The sequence below is a fragment of the Peromyscus eremicus genome, chromosome 11, assembly GCF_949786415.1.
Source record: "Peromyscus eremicus chromosome 11, PerEre_H2_v1, whole genome shotgun sequence".
NCBI classification, from domain to species: domain Eukaryota; kingdom Metazoa; phylum Chordata; class Mammalia; order Rodentia; family Cricetidae; genus Peromyscus; species Peromyscus eremicus.
The window spans coordinates 13,106,572-13,121,892 of NC_081427.1; the positions used below are offsets into that span (position 1 = coordinate 13,106,572).

Sequence of the window (15,321 nt, forward strand, 5' to 3'; positions counted from 1 at the left end):
AAGTGCACACTATATACTAAATATTTAAGTCAATTCTTTTAGTGATTTCAAAAAAACCTACAAAATATGTGTCATAATTATGATATGCATTGTACAATAAGAAAATAGAAGAGGTGGATCTAATGCAATGAAATCTTTCTTTTTTTTTTTTTTTTTGGTTTTTTCGAGACAGGGTTTCTCTGTGTAGCTTTGCGCCTTTCCTGGAACTCACTTGGTAGCCCAGGCTGGCCTCGAACTCACAGAGATCCACCTGGCTCTGCCTCCCGAGTGCTGGGATTAAAGGCGTGCGCCACCACCGCCCGGCTCTTTTTTCATAAATACTTTAAATTATAATTTTAACTAACATAAAATTACATCATTACCCCTTCCAATTTCATCCCTCCAGCCCTTCCTAGCTACCCTATTTCAAACCTCTCCTATGTCCCCCATACTCTGAAATTGATACCCATTTTTTGTTTGATTATTGTTACATACATGTATGTATGTGTTATGTAATAAACACACATATATGTATATATACCACATACACATGCATATATATATATATATATATATATATATATATATATATAGAGAGAGAGAGAGAGAGAGAGAGAGAGAGAGAGAGAAAGGAATTATTTTGAGTGTAATTGGCCCCCATAAGCTCATAGGCAGTGGCATTAATAGGAGGTATGGCTTCGTTGCATTAGGTATGACCTTGTTGGAGGAAGTGTGTCACTGTGAGAGTGGGCTTTGAGGTCTCATATATACTCAAGCCACACCCAGTGTCCCAGACTACTTCCCATTGCCTTCAGGTCAAGATGTAAGACTCTCAGCTCCTGTTCAAGCACCATGCCTGATTGCATGCTACCATGTCACACCACAATGATAATGGACTAAACCTCTGAAAATGTAGGTTACTCCGATTAAATGTTTTTCCTTTCTAAGTGTTGCTGTGGTCATGGTATCTCTTCACAGCAAGAGAAACCCTAACTAAGATAGATAGATAGATAGATAGATAGATAGATAGATAGATAGATAGATAGATAGATCTTAGTTATATATATAATATTTTATATATATGTGTATATATATATATATATATATATATATATATATTTGAATCCATTTTTGGTGATGGTGTATATATGTTTAAAGGCTGACCACTCTCAACTGGAAAACCAATAAGGAGGCTCACCCCTGAGAGATGAGAGGCTAATTCTCCTCCCAGCAGTCATTAGTTGCCTATACTTCTTTGTCTAGGGGTGGGACCACTCAAAAATCCACAATTCACATTAACATGCCCATTGATACGGCATTGTTCTACTCTTGTTTATGAAACCATTCTAGGAGAGTCTGGCATTTATGTGGGGAAAGGGGAAAACTTATTTGCTGCTAGTGGAAATGGAAACTGGTGCAGCCACTATGGAAATCAGTGTAAAGTTTCCTCAAAAAGACAAAAATATGTCTACCATATAACTCAGATATTTCACTCTTGGACATAGACTTAAAAGACTCTAAATCTACTACAGAGATTCCTGTTCACTCATTTCATTACTGATCTATTAACAATAGCCAGGAAATAGAAACAGCCTAGGTGTCCAACTGATGAATGGATAGTGAATATGTAATGTATTTACATAATGAAACATTAATCATCAATAAAAAATGAAATTATGAAACTAACAGGTAAATAGAGCTGGGAACAATCATTCTGAATAAGGTAATCCAGATTCAGGAAGACAAACGTCACATGTTTTTCTCTCATTTGTGGATACTAGTTTTGAATCTGCAGATACATATAGTTCATTTGAAATAGCCATAGATGTCAGGAAATTACTAAAGGATCTTGGGGTTGGCTTTAAAGGATGGAGAGATTAAAAAAAACAGTAGTTACAGGGAGTTAATAGGACAGGTAGGGTAAAATTTGGGATGGAGAGAAGGGAAGACAGGGGAAAATAAATTACTCTTCACACACTTCAAAAGTCATATGGAAACTTGCCTTCTACTGTAGCAACTTCCTAAAATATGTGTGTATCTATAAGTAATCTCAACAACACAGCTACCCAAATAAGACCAGAACAATAACAAATTCCACTTGATATGCTAGTATGGATGGGAGACATATCAGAGGATCCTACCCCAAAACAAAGGGATACAGATAATTAATGACTACTGAGAGAGGATTAAAAAGAGTGTTCTCATGTGTGAAACTGCTAATTTGTTATCCAAAAGCAAATGGTAAGCCTTAAAAATATATGAGCAACACTGAGCTGATTTAGTAGGCTCTGTGTGTAAGATATGTATACATACATATATATGTCTATATATGCGTATATCAATGTGTGTTTATGCATATATATGTATATATGTGAGTGACAACAATAATTAAAAAAATGAAAGTGAGAGGGAGCTCAAGGGCATGAGTTAGGTTGGAAGGAGGAGAGACACAGGAAAATGATGTAATTACTTTTGTAATTAAAATAAAATAAATTTTAAAAAAGAATAAAGTGCTGCTCTTTGTGGCTACATGAATAGCACTGGACAATATTGTGTTTAAGAGCAATGAGCCACACACTGAAAAACAACTACTGCTTATCCTCATTTTTATGAGAAAGTGAGGGTGACTCTCACAGAAGTATAGAGGAGAAGACTGATCATAAGCTTCGCAGGGTAGAGGGGTAGAAGAATAGAGGGTTAAACCGGGTGATGAGGCCCAAAGTACAGTTAGGTGGAAAGAATAAGTCTAGTGTTCTACAGACCGATAATATCTGTCAACAATTTATTACGCCATCTATAAAGTACTAGAAGAGACAAGTTTCCCCCCAAAATATGGCCAACGTTTAAGGAACTAGAAAAACTCAAATTCATCAGTACTTACTGCAAGCATGCATCAAACTGTCACCCTGCCCCTCACAAACATGTACAATTCGTATGTCAATTATAAAATTCATAAAGATAGCGGTAAAGTTTTCTATTTTCATTCTGGAGTGCTGATGGAATTTAAGACTGCCGACCTGGACTGAGATCACAAAGCTGGGATAGCAGCCAGACTTTCTGCACACCTCTGAACACAGCCAGAATTGAGCTGAAATGGCTCTAAAGAGTAAACAGGATGGATGAGAATTAGATTTGGCTCAATGACTTGGGGGCACAAAGACACTAGACACTGGAGAATGAAACACTGAGCACCATCCCAATCTTTTACTCTGATGGTGACATTTCCATGGCTAGGGACAATAGCTACCATCTTTCCTCTTTTCCCCGTTCCACGTCCCTAACTAAGTGCCCGTATTCTTCTGGCAGAGACCATGTGAAAAAGAGAACATGAGTGGAGCTAATGATTGCATTTCTGTCCTGCAGAATATTGTAATCTCACACTTAGGAGATTTATTCTAGAAGAACTAGTCCTTGATTATATCTTGAGAGAAGCCTCTAAGGACCATAGAACCTTCAAGTACAGCCCCAGTGGCACTCATTATTACTCACAGGTTTTCCAAGCATGTATATGTTACAGATGCAAAGCCACTTACTGAATTTTAGTCCTATGTTATCAAGCACATGCACACGCATGCCCAGAAAAATCATTACATATGGAAAAAGTGTCTCTAGCTATAACTGGAAATATGTATTTTAAGATTAATTTTTCCAAACATAAAGGACTTGTGTCATAAGGTCCTATGGAAAATTTTAACCTATTGTCTTCATTGAAGTTAATTATGACCGAGACAGAAATAGATCTAAATAATATCCTTGAGTGTTTCTGGTAAAATAATAGACTGGAAGAACATTTTCATCTTGCACTTCTGTATGTAAATTTAATTTGCTTTTATTTGGAAGGACATTGATGTGAAGTGTTCATAAACATAATTACCTGACGGTCTCCAGTGGAACAGATGTTATTGAAGTATGATTCTCCTGGGTACAAAACAGAAACTGCACTTAGATCCCATTCCCTTTAATTCTCTCAGATCAAAGTAAACAACAGAGTGTAAATCTGTGAACAATGGATGCTTCGCTTTCTCCCAGGTCATTCTTCTGCCGTTTAGAATTTCCCTTATCTCTGAGGCTATCGGTCTCTCCGTGCACTTATAATGGGTGCTCTGCACATAGATGCTGAAGAGGAATTATGGAAGTTGATGTTGAAATTTTTGAAATACTTCGATGACTTTATTTTTCAAATTTCAAGGAGAATCAAGTATAACTTGGAAAAATAATTTATTGAACTACTAATTAATGGTTCCCCCGTTTTTCCATAGATGGAGAAAAAGAATAAGAAAAACATATTCTTTCCCCCTTCTAAAGGCTATTTGTACTTTTTCTGCTGTAGGCAACATTTTTCTGTTTTGAATCTATCTTTATTACTATACTTTTATTTCCCCTGAGAGGAAGTATGCTGGAGCCTATAAGAGATGGGAAATCACATAAGTTATGGGAGAACAGTGGCCATTCAAGTACATCTAAGTTCCTGAAAACCACATTACTTTATGTGGCAAACGGTTATTTAAAAGAAACATTTCTTAAACTAAAAACTCAGATATGTATGTATATTTATATGTGTATATATAGATATATGTACATCTACATATATACATAGACTGTGTGTATGTATATGTATACATATATGTGTGTATATAGATATGTGTGTATTTACACATATATACAGATATATAGGTAGGTAGGTAGGTAGATAGATAGATAGATAGATATGCTTAAAAATATAGCACTAAAATTCAGTAAGTGGATATATATATAGAGAGAGATACTCTTCAATAGATAGACTTTAAATATAAAATTATGAGTAAATGGATAAAAAGGTGCATAGTGCTAATGATAAATATACGCACATTAAAATATTTAATATATTTTATTAATTCTTTGAGAATTTCATGCATACATACAATATATTTTGATCATATTCACTAGGAGCTTGTGGAAAGACTTATCTACTGTAGTTCTAAAGACTACGAGTTTATTTTAGGCCTAAATCCCTTGAGGGTATTTGTAAGGCTTCTCCAAGGAATGATTCTTGAATGGTTTGTTCCATAAAATGAAAAACACTTTCTAGCCTCCTGTAGATTTTATTTCTTGTATCTGAAATGATGGCCATCAGAAAGAGCTTCATCGAGGTAATGAAGCAATTGTGATGTGGATGCTGATAATGGCGGTGCTGGTGATGAAGAAAGGAGAGACGGAAGAAGGGAAGGAGTGAAAAAGAGGAAGACAGCCGGCAAGTGTGAGAGCTGAACGGGGGATGCAATAAAGATCACTCAGCCTGGCCAGTAGACACCCCTTCTTCAGTCTCCCAGTTGCGACATTATGATAATTTAAAATTGTCACACTACTTCATTATTTTAAAGCTGTGTGTTTAATGATATAACCAAGTTGATCAGGGATATTTTATTATATAGTTGGACTTACTTTGTGTAAGAGTTTATGATTAATCAAAAGTGTAGAAATACACATTTTGATGCCCTCGTGAATTCTGTTTGTGATATCTCCTCTCACCTTGATCATCTAGGCAATCCTTTTATTTCAGTCTCCTTCATTTCCTTCTCTTCACCGATTTGTTTTTAAACTTCCAATAATCTCCTCTGATCCCTACATGTCATGTGTTTTTTTTTTTCTAACAGACATTCAATTGTTGGCATGCCCTGCCATTTTAATCAGAACTCATCCTGTACCTTTCCTTCTTCTAGGCATCTTGGAAGCAGAAGTAAATGAAATACAGCCCAGCGCTCATGGATTTTGTGCATTAATAGAACATAGTAAGAAACAAATGACACATAGATAGATAGATATCAGTGTGTGTGTGTGTGTGTGTGTGTGTGTGTGTGTGTGTGTTCACATGGATATGTGTGTTCCACATGTGTGCCTGGTGCCCCTGGATGGGGAATAGGGAACCCATTAGATCCCCTAAAACTGGCTTTGCTGTGCTCTCTCATGTGGGAGCTGTTAAATAAACAAGGGTAGTCTGCAAGAGCAGCAAGTGTTCTTTAGTGCTGAGTCATTTTTCCAGCCCCTGAAGTGTGTTTTAGAAATGACACATTAATTGCTATATTACAGGTAATTATTACATTTGGGTCCAAAATCAAATTTATTTTGTTTAACTCCCCAGGCAAGGGTAAAAGGAATGTTTGGGCATCATAACAACAAAAGGGCTTCACCGACTCTGATAAATAATGGGACTAGAAAGAAACATTGTGCTCTAAAGGAGCAAAAGCAAGGGGCTGGTGAACAGAGGTGGGAAATCGAAACAGACGTTTATTATGGTGAATTCCTCTGTGTGTGTGTGTGTGTGTGTGTGTGTGTGTGTGTGTGTGTGTGTTAGTAATGATAGAATGTAATGACAGGGCCTGTGTGAGATAAAAATTCTATTGTTGAGTTATAATCCAAGCGCCATTCTGGCATATATTTAGTTAGTGCAATATGTAAAATTAAATTTTATATTAAAGAAATACCGGATGACAAAATTTCATTATTGTTTGAGTAGCTTTTAATAATGAAGAAGCCAACTTCTATTTCACAAGACTGTGGCCAGCTTTCCTTTCCAGAATTGTGGTTTTGATGTCTCCCGAGAAGAGAGGAAGGCAACATAACTGACCCATATGATGTTCCGGTGGCCCTGTTGTCTGATGCTACTTACTCCAGTGGATGCAGAGGACACACTCATGCTCCAGAACTGAACATGCCAAGTCTGATTTCCTGCTCATGCATCCTTGCGGCATTCAGTAGTCACCCTTTTAAGGAGGGACCCATGTCTTGACCTGCACACTACATTGCCCTCCACACAGAGCCCCAACTTTTGTAACATGTACCTTTCTTCCCACACCGTCTGTTGCATCTCCTCTTCTGATTTTCAAATGACCACTTAGGCTTGAGGAACCAGGTTCCACTATATCCCAGTGGCAACCTCTCCTGACGCCCCATGGACAACTCTTCCACACCCCACCCCTCCAGACTGCCGCGTCTCTTGGCTCACCTGGAACCGCCATGTGTGATGCAGCGCCACAAATCCTCATTCCTTATCTCCAGCTGCCTCAGTCCATGCTGCTAACAGTGCCCAGTACTTATCAACTGGTCTGGAGAAATTCACACTACAAATTAGTCATTCAGAAGCGACTGCTTGCTTATAGGCTCTGAGTTAATTATTTTGGAAGTGATTTTGAAAATAATAATTTAAGATATTTCCAATTCATTTCCTAATTATAAATATTTTTGGCATCAAAGATTCAGTTTAAATTATAGTATTGAAATTTAAAAGCTGTTTCTGTCATAATAGCTTGTGTATGAAGATATTAAGAGTCTTAAGAATTTTATTTATTTTAAAACAATGAGTTCATATCTCTCTTTCTCTATCTCTGTCTTTCTGTCTCTCTCTCTCTCTCTCTCTCTCTCTCTCACACACACACACACACACACACACACACACACACCACTATTTCTATGAAATTATATAATGGGTGGTACATTTATTGTGTGGAAATTCTGATAATTTTCTTTTTTTTCCCCCTAGAGCTGATGACCGAACCCAGGGCCTACTGAGCTAAATCCCCAACCCCATATTTTTTCTTATTACAACATTGATTTAGGCATGCTCTGTCTCTCTGTCTCTATCTCTCTGTATCTCTCTGTCTCTGTCTTTCTGTCTCTGTCTCTGTCTCACACACACACTCACGCACGCACGCAGCCCAAATGAATGCTGAGATAACAAAATTAGAATTGTCACACAATAAATATTTTCCCATTGCTATCTTCCCAACACACACACACACACACACACACACACACACAGAGAGAGAGAGAGAGAGAGAGAGAGACAGAGAGAGAGAGAGAGAGAGAGAGACAGACAGACAGACAGAGACAGAGACAGAGAGACAGACAGAGACAGAGACAGAGACAGAGAGAGAGAGACAGACAGACAGACAGACAGAGACAGACACACACACGGTAGGTGGGGACAGGGAGCGAGCAGTGAAGATGGTTAAAACCAAACAATGCAGACAATGATACATGGCAGGACACAATCAGGCTTGCCATATCTCTGGGCACTCTCACCCTGACAAATCTCTTCCCTCCTGTGTTCCACCAAGATGTTTCAGAGAGTTTTCCTTTTGTTCTATAGGTGTGATGCAAATTCACAGGTATACACTGCCTCAAAGGGCAAGCTTGCTGTATGTTGGAGCACTGTCTAAAATATGCTGAAGATATATTCATGCAGTATTATCAAAACAATGCTCTATGCCGGGATACCAATAGTAACCAAAGCTGTTCCCCATTAAATGCTGTGTTGTTAAACAATCCAGGAGCCTCTCTCAGAACCATGGCACTAAAACAAACAAACAAACTGTTTGGAATAGAATTCCTGATACCCTCACTTTCTGGATCTGTCCCTAAATAATGGTAGGATTCCCTTCCCTGTGTGGCTTTGTGATTCATTTTTCATATTTCTACAAATTGTAGCCTTTTCATTGTTTGTGACACAGAATTATAACTGGAAAAATATTATTTCCAAAATAAAGCATATTTTCTATGGAGTAATTATAGTCATACTTATAAACACAAAACAATAATGTTAATAACTCCAACATTATTTTTAGAAAGTAGAATAGAGAACATTTTGTTTCATAAGCTTTTAGATCTGACTATGAACTTCAAATTACCAGCAGGTTTAACTCACATTCCTAAGCATGACTGCCTACCTCCTTGTACATTTAGTTATTGCCTTGTATATGTGTCAATCATTTCATTACAAGGATGAATTATAGATAATTACCAAGTAGCACTAGTTAAAACCCTGTTTCTAGGAAGTCAAAGGCTTAATTTTTTTCTTTTTTCAAAAAGAGAAAAAATTTCTAGTCTATCCAGAGGAACAGAAAGATCTTCACTGTTGGTAGGAGGAAATATTCCTCAGAACTCCATTAAGCCAAGGGGCAGGGTTAGTGTTTAGGTGGTTAAGCAGGTGTATAAGTTTTTTATGAGGAAAATCTGAGTATGATAATTTAAGACACTAATTATTTACCAAATTAATTATGATAGTCTATTAGGCTATGCTGATGTGAAGGGACTATTTTGTGAGGCTCTCTGATTACGGCACCTAAATTATTTCGGTGAGCTGAGCTTTCAAGGGCTGCATGTGCTGGGGATGACTTTATCTGTTTAACATAATTGGAAAGTTACGATCTTAATCCGTGCCTTTCTGCATCCTTCGACATTCCCTGTGCTGATTCAGAAGACCAAAAGCAGGCCATAATCCCTAGAGTTCACAATCCTGGGGACAGATGTTTGTTGCTACAAGTCTGGCAACCCAGACAAGGTGCGGGGTGATGCCCCAAGGAGCTTTGTGGAGTAGCCGGAGTCTGTGCCTGAGACTAGCACTCGGGAACCTGCCTGCAGCATTCTGAACAGACCCATTTGTACTCTGTCTGAATTATTATACATGTGGCAAAAAGTTTGATGCACATATATTTAAGATAAGCAAGAAAAAATACCTAGGTCTTAATGATTATTTTCATTATTCTTTTAACCATGTACAGTTAAATGATGTGTATGACAATTTTAAAAAGATGTGACAAGTCACAAAGCAAACAAGGAGCCTCTTTTTTTTTCAGAAAAATGTATTTGCAATTCAAATGTTCATATAAAAAGCACAGATTTTAAAAAGTTCATGGATGTACGGTTAGAAGTGCTATGGATTTGCCATTCATTGCAATTACATTCCAAAATGTGCAGGGTTCCACTCTCTGCTGCTGTGCATATCTGTCACACGGACGTCACTCTCATTACAACCTCCCCGGAGCCATTATCTTCTGACACATCTTCATGGGCCCTCATCCGATTGAATAGATGTAATAGCACATAGCCACACTGAAACCGTGGTGAGGTTAGCTGCGTTGGGTGGACCAAGTTCCTGTTCCTCAGAGCTGACAATGGTAACCACAAAGTCCTACTCGTTGAAGACTCTCCTCGGCTGCTTTCTTCAATGTCTGTGGCTTTGTCGTAATTTAATACATCCCAGTGCAAATTAACAGCTCGCCATCGCTTAAACACTCTGTAAACTGCAGCTCCTTCATGGACAATGAGGCCTGAAATTCAAGGAAAGAAAATGACTATTGGCAATTCAAAATTGGAAGCATTATCTTGTGTATAGGTAAGGAATTAAAAAAATAGATTCATCTCTGTCACTCCTCATTATCAGAGAACACAGCATTCTGAGGAATAGGAAAGGCACACTACTCCATGCTAGGTAGAGGTACTCATTCTTTAGAGATAACTCATTAACATGTGGAGAATTTAGCTGTCGTTAATGTAAATCCCTTCCAACATCCTGGCCCAGAGTACACATAGACATATCACATTGCTTTCAATCATTGGGTTCATTTTTTTAAACTCAACATTGTGCTAACTGTGTGTCATGCAGGCTATTAGGAACTGGGATTGAATTGACAATCCAAGAGGTAGATACTAAGGTCATTACCATTTCCCCGCTCTTAAAGCAATAGATGACATAACCATGGATGTCTTGAAAGCATAATAAAGTGGGAAGAAATGGAAGTTTTTTACAGGCATGATTGAAGTGAAAAATACTGTACATTTTTTCTTAGTACATATATGTGATCAATTTTTTAAAATGTGAAAATACTATTAAATGTGCTGTAGTAGGGAGGGAAGGGATAAATGAGACTAGTGGAAGGCTTACAAATGTTTTTTGAATTATATTTCAAATAGAGAAATCGGGACTCAGATATTCAACTATCGGTCTGAATAGTTTTTGCACCTGAGTAATTCAAATTTCCCAGACAACAGATAATTTATTAGTAATCGAACATTGATTGAAACCTTTAGGGAAACAAAGAGGTCGCTACCCTAACCTTGAAGAGAAGTCATAATTTGACTATAGAAGGAAAAAGGAGTCTTCACTGAGGGAAAAATGGCGAGGTTGTGGTGACAGGAAAGGGCACAAATCAGCCCAGGGACTTTAAGGTTGAAAGAGTGAGTGATTGAAAGGGTACTAACTTAGCATGCTTGAGGAAACTGCCCTTCGTTCCCTCCTTCCTGCCCTTCCTTCTTTTTTTCCTCCCACTCTTCACTTTTTCCTTCCTTCCTCTCTCCCTCCCTTCCATACATCCATCAGCTAAAACAATGCCAAGCAGGTGAGGAACATGTCTAGTCCTTGAAAAAAGAAGTCAGAATTTTGTCTATTCACACTGCCCCCTCAGCAGAGGAAAAGTTTCTTGTATATGTGACTTAATAGCATGCAGAGACATTTACAGGCCCATTAAAAATGTGTGCGACCTGGTAAGTAACACGTCTTTGAGGCCAAGTTTTCTATGTCACAAAATAGCAGGGGAAATATGCTCTGTCCATTGTGAGACTCACCAAAAAAAAACAAAAAAAAAACCCCACAATCATTGCTGAAGCTCCTTTTCCTAAAGAAATGACGGGAGTTGACTCAACCAACCAGTTGTTTACAGGAAACAGCCAGAATTACAAGTCAAGATGACTAGGTTTTAATTGCTACATCTATTATTAGCTTCCGGAATTCATCACAGTCAGTGAATTTGCCTTTCTGACTTTCTCTTTTTTCCTTAAAATGCAACTGAAACACCCATTTTTTTTTTTTTTTGCATTGAGCAGGAGAGTTTGGAGATTAATTGTAATTCCTCTATACTGAAGAACTGGGATTTCCTCTGAGATAGTGACTATACAAATATAAGACATAACTATTAGTTACAAAATCAATAATGGACCTATGTGATGTGAGAGCTCGTTCACACTAATCAAAAAACAATTACAGTCCAAGGTAGGCTCATTTGGAGTGAATGTAGTATCGATGAGGTTTGCAAGATGGCTTTAGCATAGAAAATCACTTTTTTTTTTTTTTTGGCATTTTTATTCTTTTTCCATTAACTTTCTTGGAAAGGCCAGAAGTCTGGATCATTTACTAGAGAACAAACTCACTTTCTAGGAATATATCCTAAGATCACTTCTTCAAACATAAAAATTACCCCAATGTGCAGAAACAGGTCCTCCAGTCTCCTGGAGTACATTCTGAATGGTGTCCAGAGAGAATTCCTTGAAAGTTCTCAGAAGACACAGTCTTCTTGTCCATCCACCTGCATAGGCTGCTGATCAGTTGCATCAGTCATGAATCATGCATAGATCTTGCTTCACTCTCCATGAGCATTCAGAGCTGCCCTTTGCCTTCCTAAGCTTAAAATCCCCCAAACAGAATTAATCCCATGCTGCTCACAAGGAGCCTCTCCTCTCCTCTTCATAGTCTCTGAAGCTGTGGCAAATGCTATTTGAGCTGGTGGCCATGGGAAGACATGACTACCAGGACCTTAAACCAAGGGTTAGAGTTCATTCAAATCTAGCTCTCCATGCTGAAAAGCTAACCTTTAAGAACTGTATCAATGGTACTTTCCCACTGATAAAAGGACTTTGTCACCTTGACATTTCAGGCCACGTAGTAAGAGGCTTGGATTTATATTTCACTTGAGTCATTAACCTTGCAGCAAATAACAGTGATGATTTCTATAAAATATAAATATTAAATATTTTAGGATAGTTTTTATATTCCATGCCATGGATGCCAACAGAGTATAAGAGTTGAGGAGTATGGTAGGCATGAAGTCTTTTTTTTCCCTTGCTAATACATTTAATTGAAAATATTATTTATATTCAAGGGGGCATTTTTGTTAAGGGATTATCTTGAAAAATCAAAGGAGGCTTAAATAGGTTTCAGTTTCACTGACATAAAAAAAATTTATTTAAGTAATATCAATCCCAAATTTTAAAGTAGTATGTGAGCTGCAATTGTCATGAAAACTGAGTCTAAGAGATGAAGGAAAATATCAAGGTCCATGTATTCACATGGTCACATGTCTGATCATGTGCATACATGCACTCATACATACATACAAACCATATTTGTCTCTATCTACTTTCACACCTGAAGTATTGTAACTAACAATGAGTGGGGCTAGGGGTGTATCTCAGTGGTAGACCACTTGCCTAGGTATGTTGCAATGCCCTGGGTTCGGTACCCAACACCACACAGCAGAAAGAGGAAAGAATAGAGGGAAGGAGACTTTCAAGCTTTGTAATTATAAACTTTATCTGACATTAACTACAAATGCCCTGGCTAAATACTTGTCTTTTTCTGTACCTCCCTCCTTCCCCATCGTCCCTCTTCCCCACCACCCACATCCAAGCAAGGCAATGTGAAGGTACAACAGGGAGATATCAGTCCTAAAGGCTTGATGAGATATAAAGTGTGTCAGTACTCTGAACTATCTGACCTCCAGCACCACAACAAATAAATGTTTGATGTTTGAACCATCCAGTCTCTAATATTTCATTACAGTATATAACCTGACTGCAATATTATGGAAAAACTACTGTCATCTTCATTTAAAACTTAAGTAAATCAAATATTGGACATTGTAATTTGAGAGATGTTGTATAATATGTTGCTATTATCAGCATCTCTGTGCTTCAATGACATTGTTTAATATTGCTAGGATGCTTCCTATCATCTGACAAAATCCCTGAGGAAAATGACTTAATGAAGAGGATGGTTATTTGGCTCTCGGTTTCAGTAGTTTCTTCACTTTTAAGTCCAAATAAATACAGCTACATACACACTGTGGTCCAGGGAGGGCTTGGAGGAAACACAGAAGTTGACCTCGTGACAGCCAGGTAGAATAATGCTACTTCCTAGTTTCTACCACCTTCCACTATGATCAAGTGATGAATTAATAATGGATTAATTAATTGAGTAGGTCTAAGCCCTCAAATCCAATCACATCGTTCAGAGCCTCACCTCTGAATACAGCACCAGTGATTAAACCTTCAATAGAATACATGTCTTCATGGGACATTCCATACCCAAACAGTAGCAGTCAAACAGCTATGCCCCTGTCCACCCACTTCTACTTCATGAACAAAAGGTCTCAGAGTCTTTTTGGAAGGCAGCAACACTGTCTAGTTATTGGGTAAGTTATACTCATCTCAGCTTTACCGGGAAGTGCAGCCCTGTGTAAGTCCAGCTCTGCTCAACCCTAAAGTCCTGGTGAAGGCTGGCAGGTACAGCAGAACTCTGGCCAAAGGAGAATTTTGGTTGAGATCCCTAAAAGTTCTAGTTTAAATTCTTTGTCCCTTGCCAAGATGTCACAGTATGTGTGAGTGCACACATGTACACTTGCATGCATGAGTATGAGTTCAAATGCTATAAATGACAAACACGGGACCCGCAGGGGTCTGCATCAGTCCTCTGCATGTGTGTTGTAGCTGTAAGCTTGATGTTTTTCCAGAACTCCTAACTGTGGGAGTGGATGTGTTTTTTGCCTGCTCTTGGGACTCCTTTCTTCCTGTTACATTGCCTTGTCCAGCCTCAGTGTGAGGGCTTTTGCCTTATCTTTTATTTTGCTTTGTTATGTTGGGTTGTCTCTTCAAGGCCTGCTCTTTTCTGCAAGGAGATGAAGGGGGAGTGAGTGGTATGGGCGAGAGAGTAGAGGGCTGAGAAGAGTGGAGGGAGGGGAAACTGTGGTTGGGATGGATTATACGAGAAAAGAATCTATTTCTGAGAAAAAAAATCCAAGTGTGTCAACCTGTATAGTCAGTGGCTCTAAAAGCAGCCTGAAGATTTGGATCTGTAAACACAGATCTATATGTGTTTATCTATATATCTATATATCTATACCCTACGTGGTGGAGCAGTTTGGATGGAGCCCATACCACTAGTTGGCCTACTTTTGATGCCTTTATTTTTGGCAGATATTGATGAAAAAGGAACAGTGTTGTTGCTTCAGAAGATCCACAAAATGAAACATTAGTTCATAACTTCCATGGTGGTGATAAACTTTGCTAAAATTCCATTAATGACTGGAGTGGTTGCTTAGTGGGTAAACTGCTTGTGGCAGCAGGCAGACTATCTGAGTTCAATCCCCAAAGCCCACTTAAAAGTGGAAGGGGATCCAATGTCATGGAGTTGTCCTTTAGTCTCACACGTGCTCTGTAGTATATGCATCCTCGTGTGCCACCCTCAATGACATAAGAAAGGAAATGTAAAACGCCATGAAGTACATTCACTCGCTTAGCACTGTTTCCTAACTGGTACACAAGCTGCATTTCCAATGCTTAGAGAAACTTAGATGTGAGTGTAGAAGTCACTACTGAAAAGGCATCTTTCATTGGCTATGGTTCACAAACGTCTTGAAGAAATAACTGTTAGTCACAGTTATTTCTCTATATGCTAAAAGATTTCTGTTATTGAACTAAACTATACATGAAGGCTAAAAACACATAAAAATGTATTTGGATGGGAACAGAAGGGGG

At 38.2% G+C, this 15,321-nt stretch overlaps 1 protein-coding gene across 2 annotated transcripts in view; it reads right to left on the reverse strand.

The window, feature by feature from the left end:
• Window positions 1-9,584: 9,584 nt before the first annotated feature.
• Window positions 9,585-15,321, reverse strand: part of Marchf11 (membrane associated ring-CH-type finger 11) — a 106,108-nt gene continuing 100,371 nt past the window's right edge. The window contains exon 4 of one of the 2 annotated variants that reach the window (XM_059276205.1): window positions 9,585-10,064. In XM_059276205.1, coding sequence (XP_059132188.1) covers window positions 9,742-10,064 — 323 coding nt within the window. In that variant the 3' untranslated portion in view covers window positions 9,585-9,741. The remainder of the gene's footprint in view (window positions 10,065-15,321) is intronic. The other variant, XM_059276206.1, reaches the window with a different exon arrangement.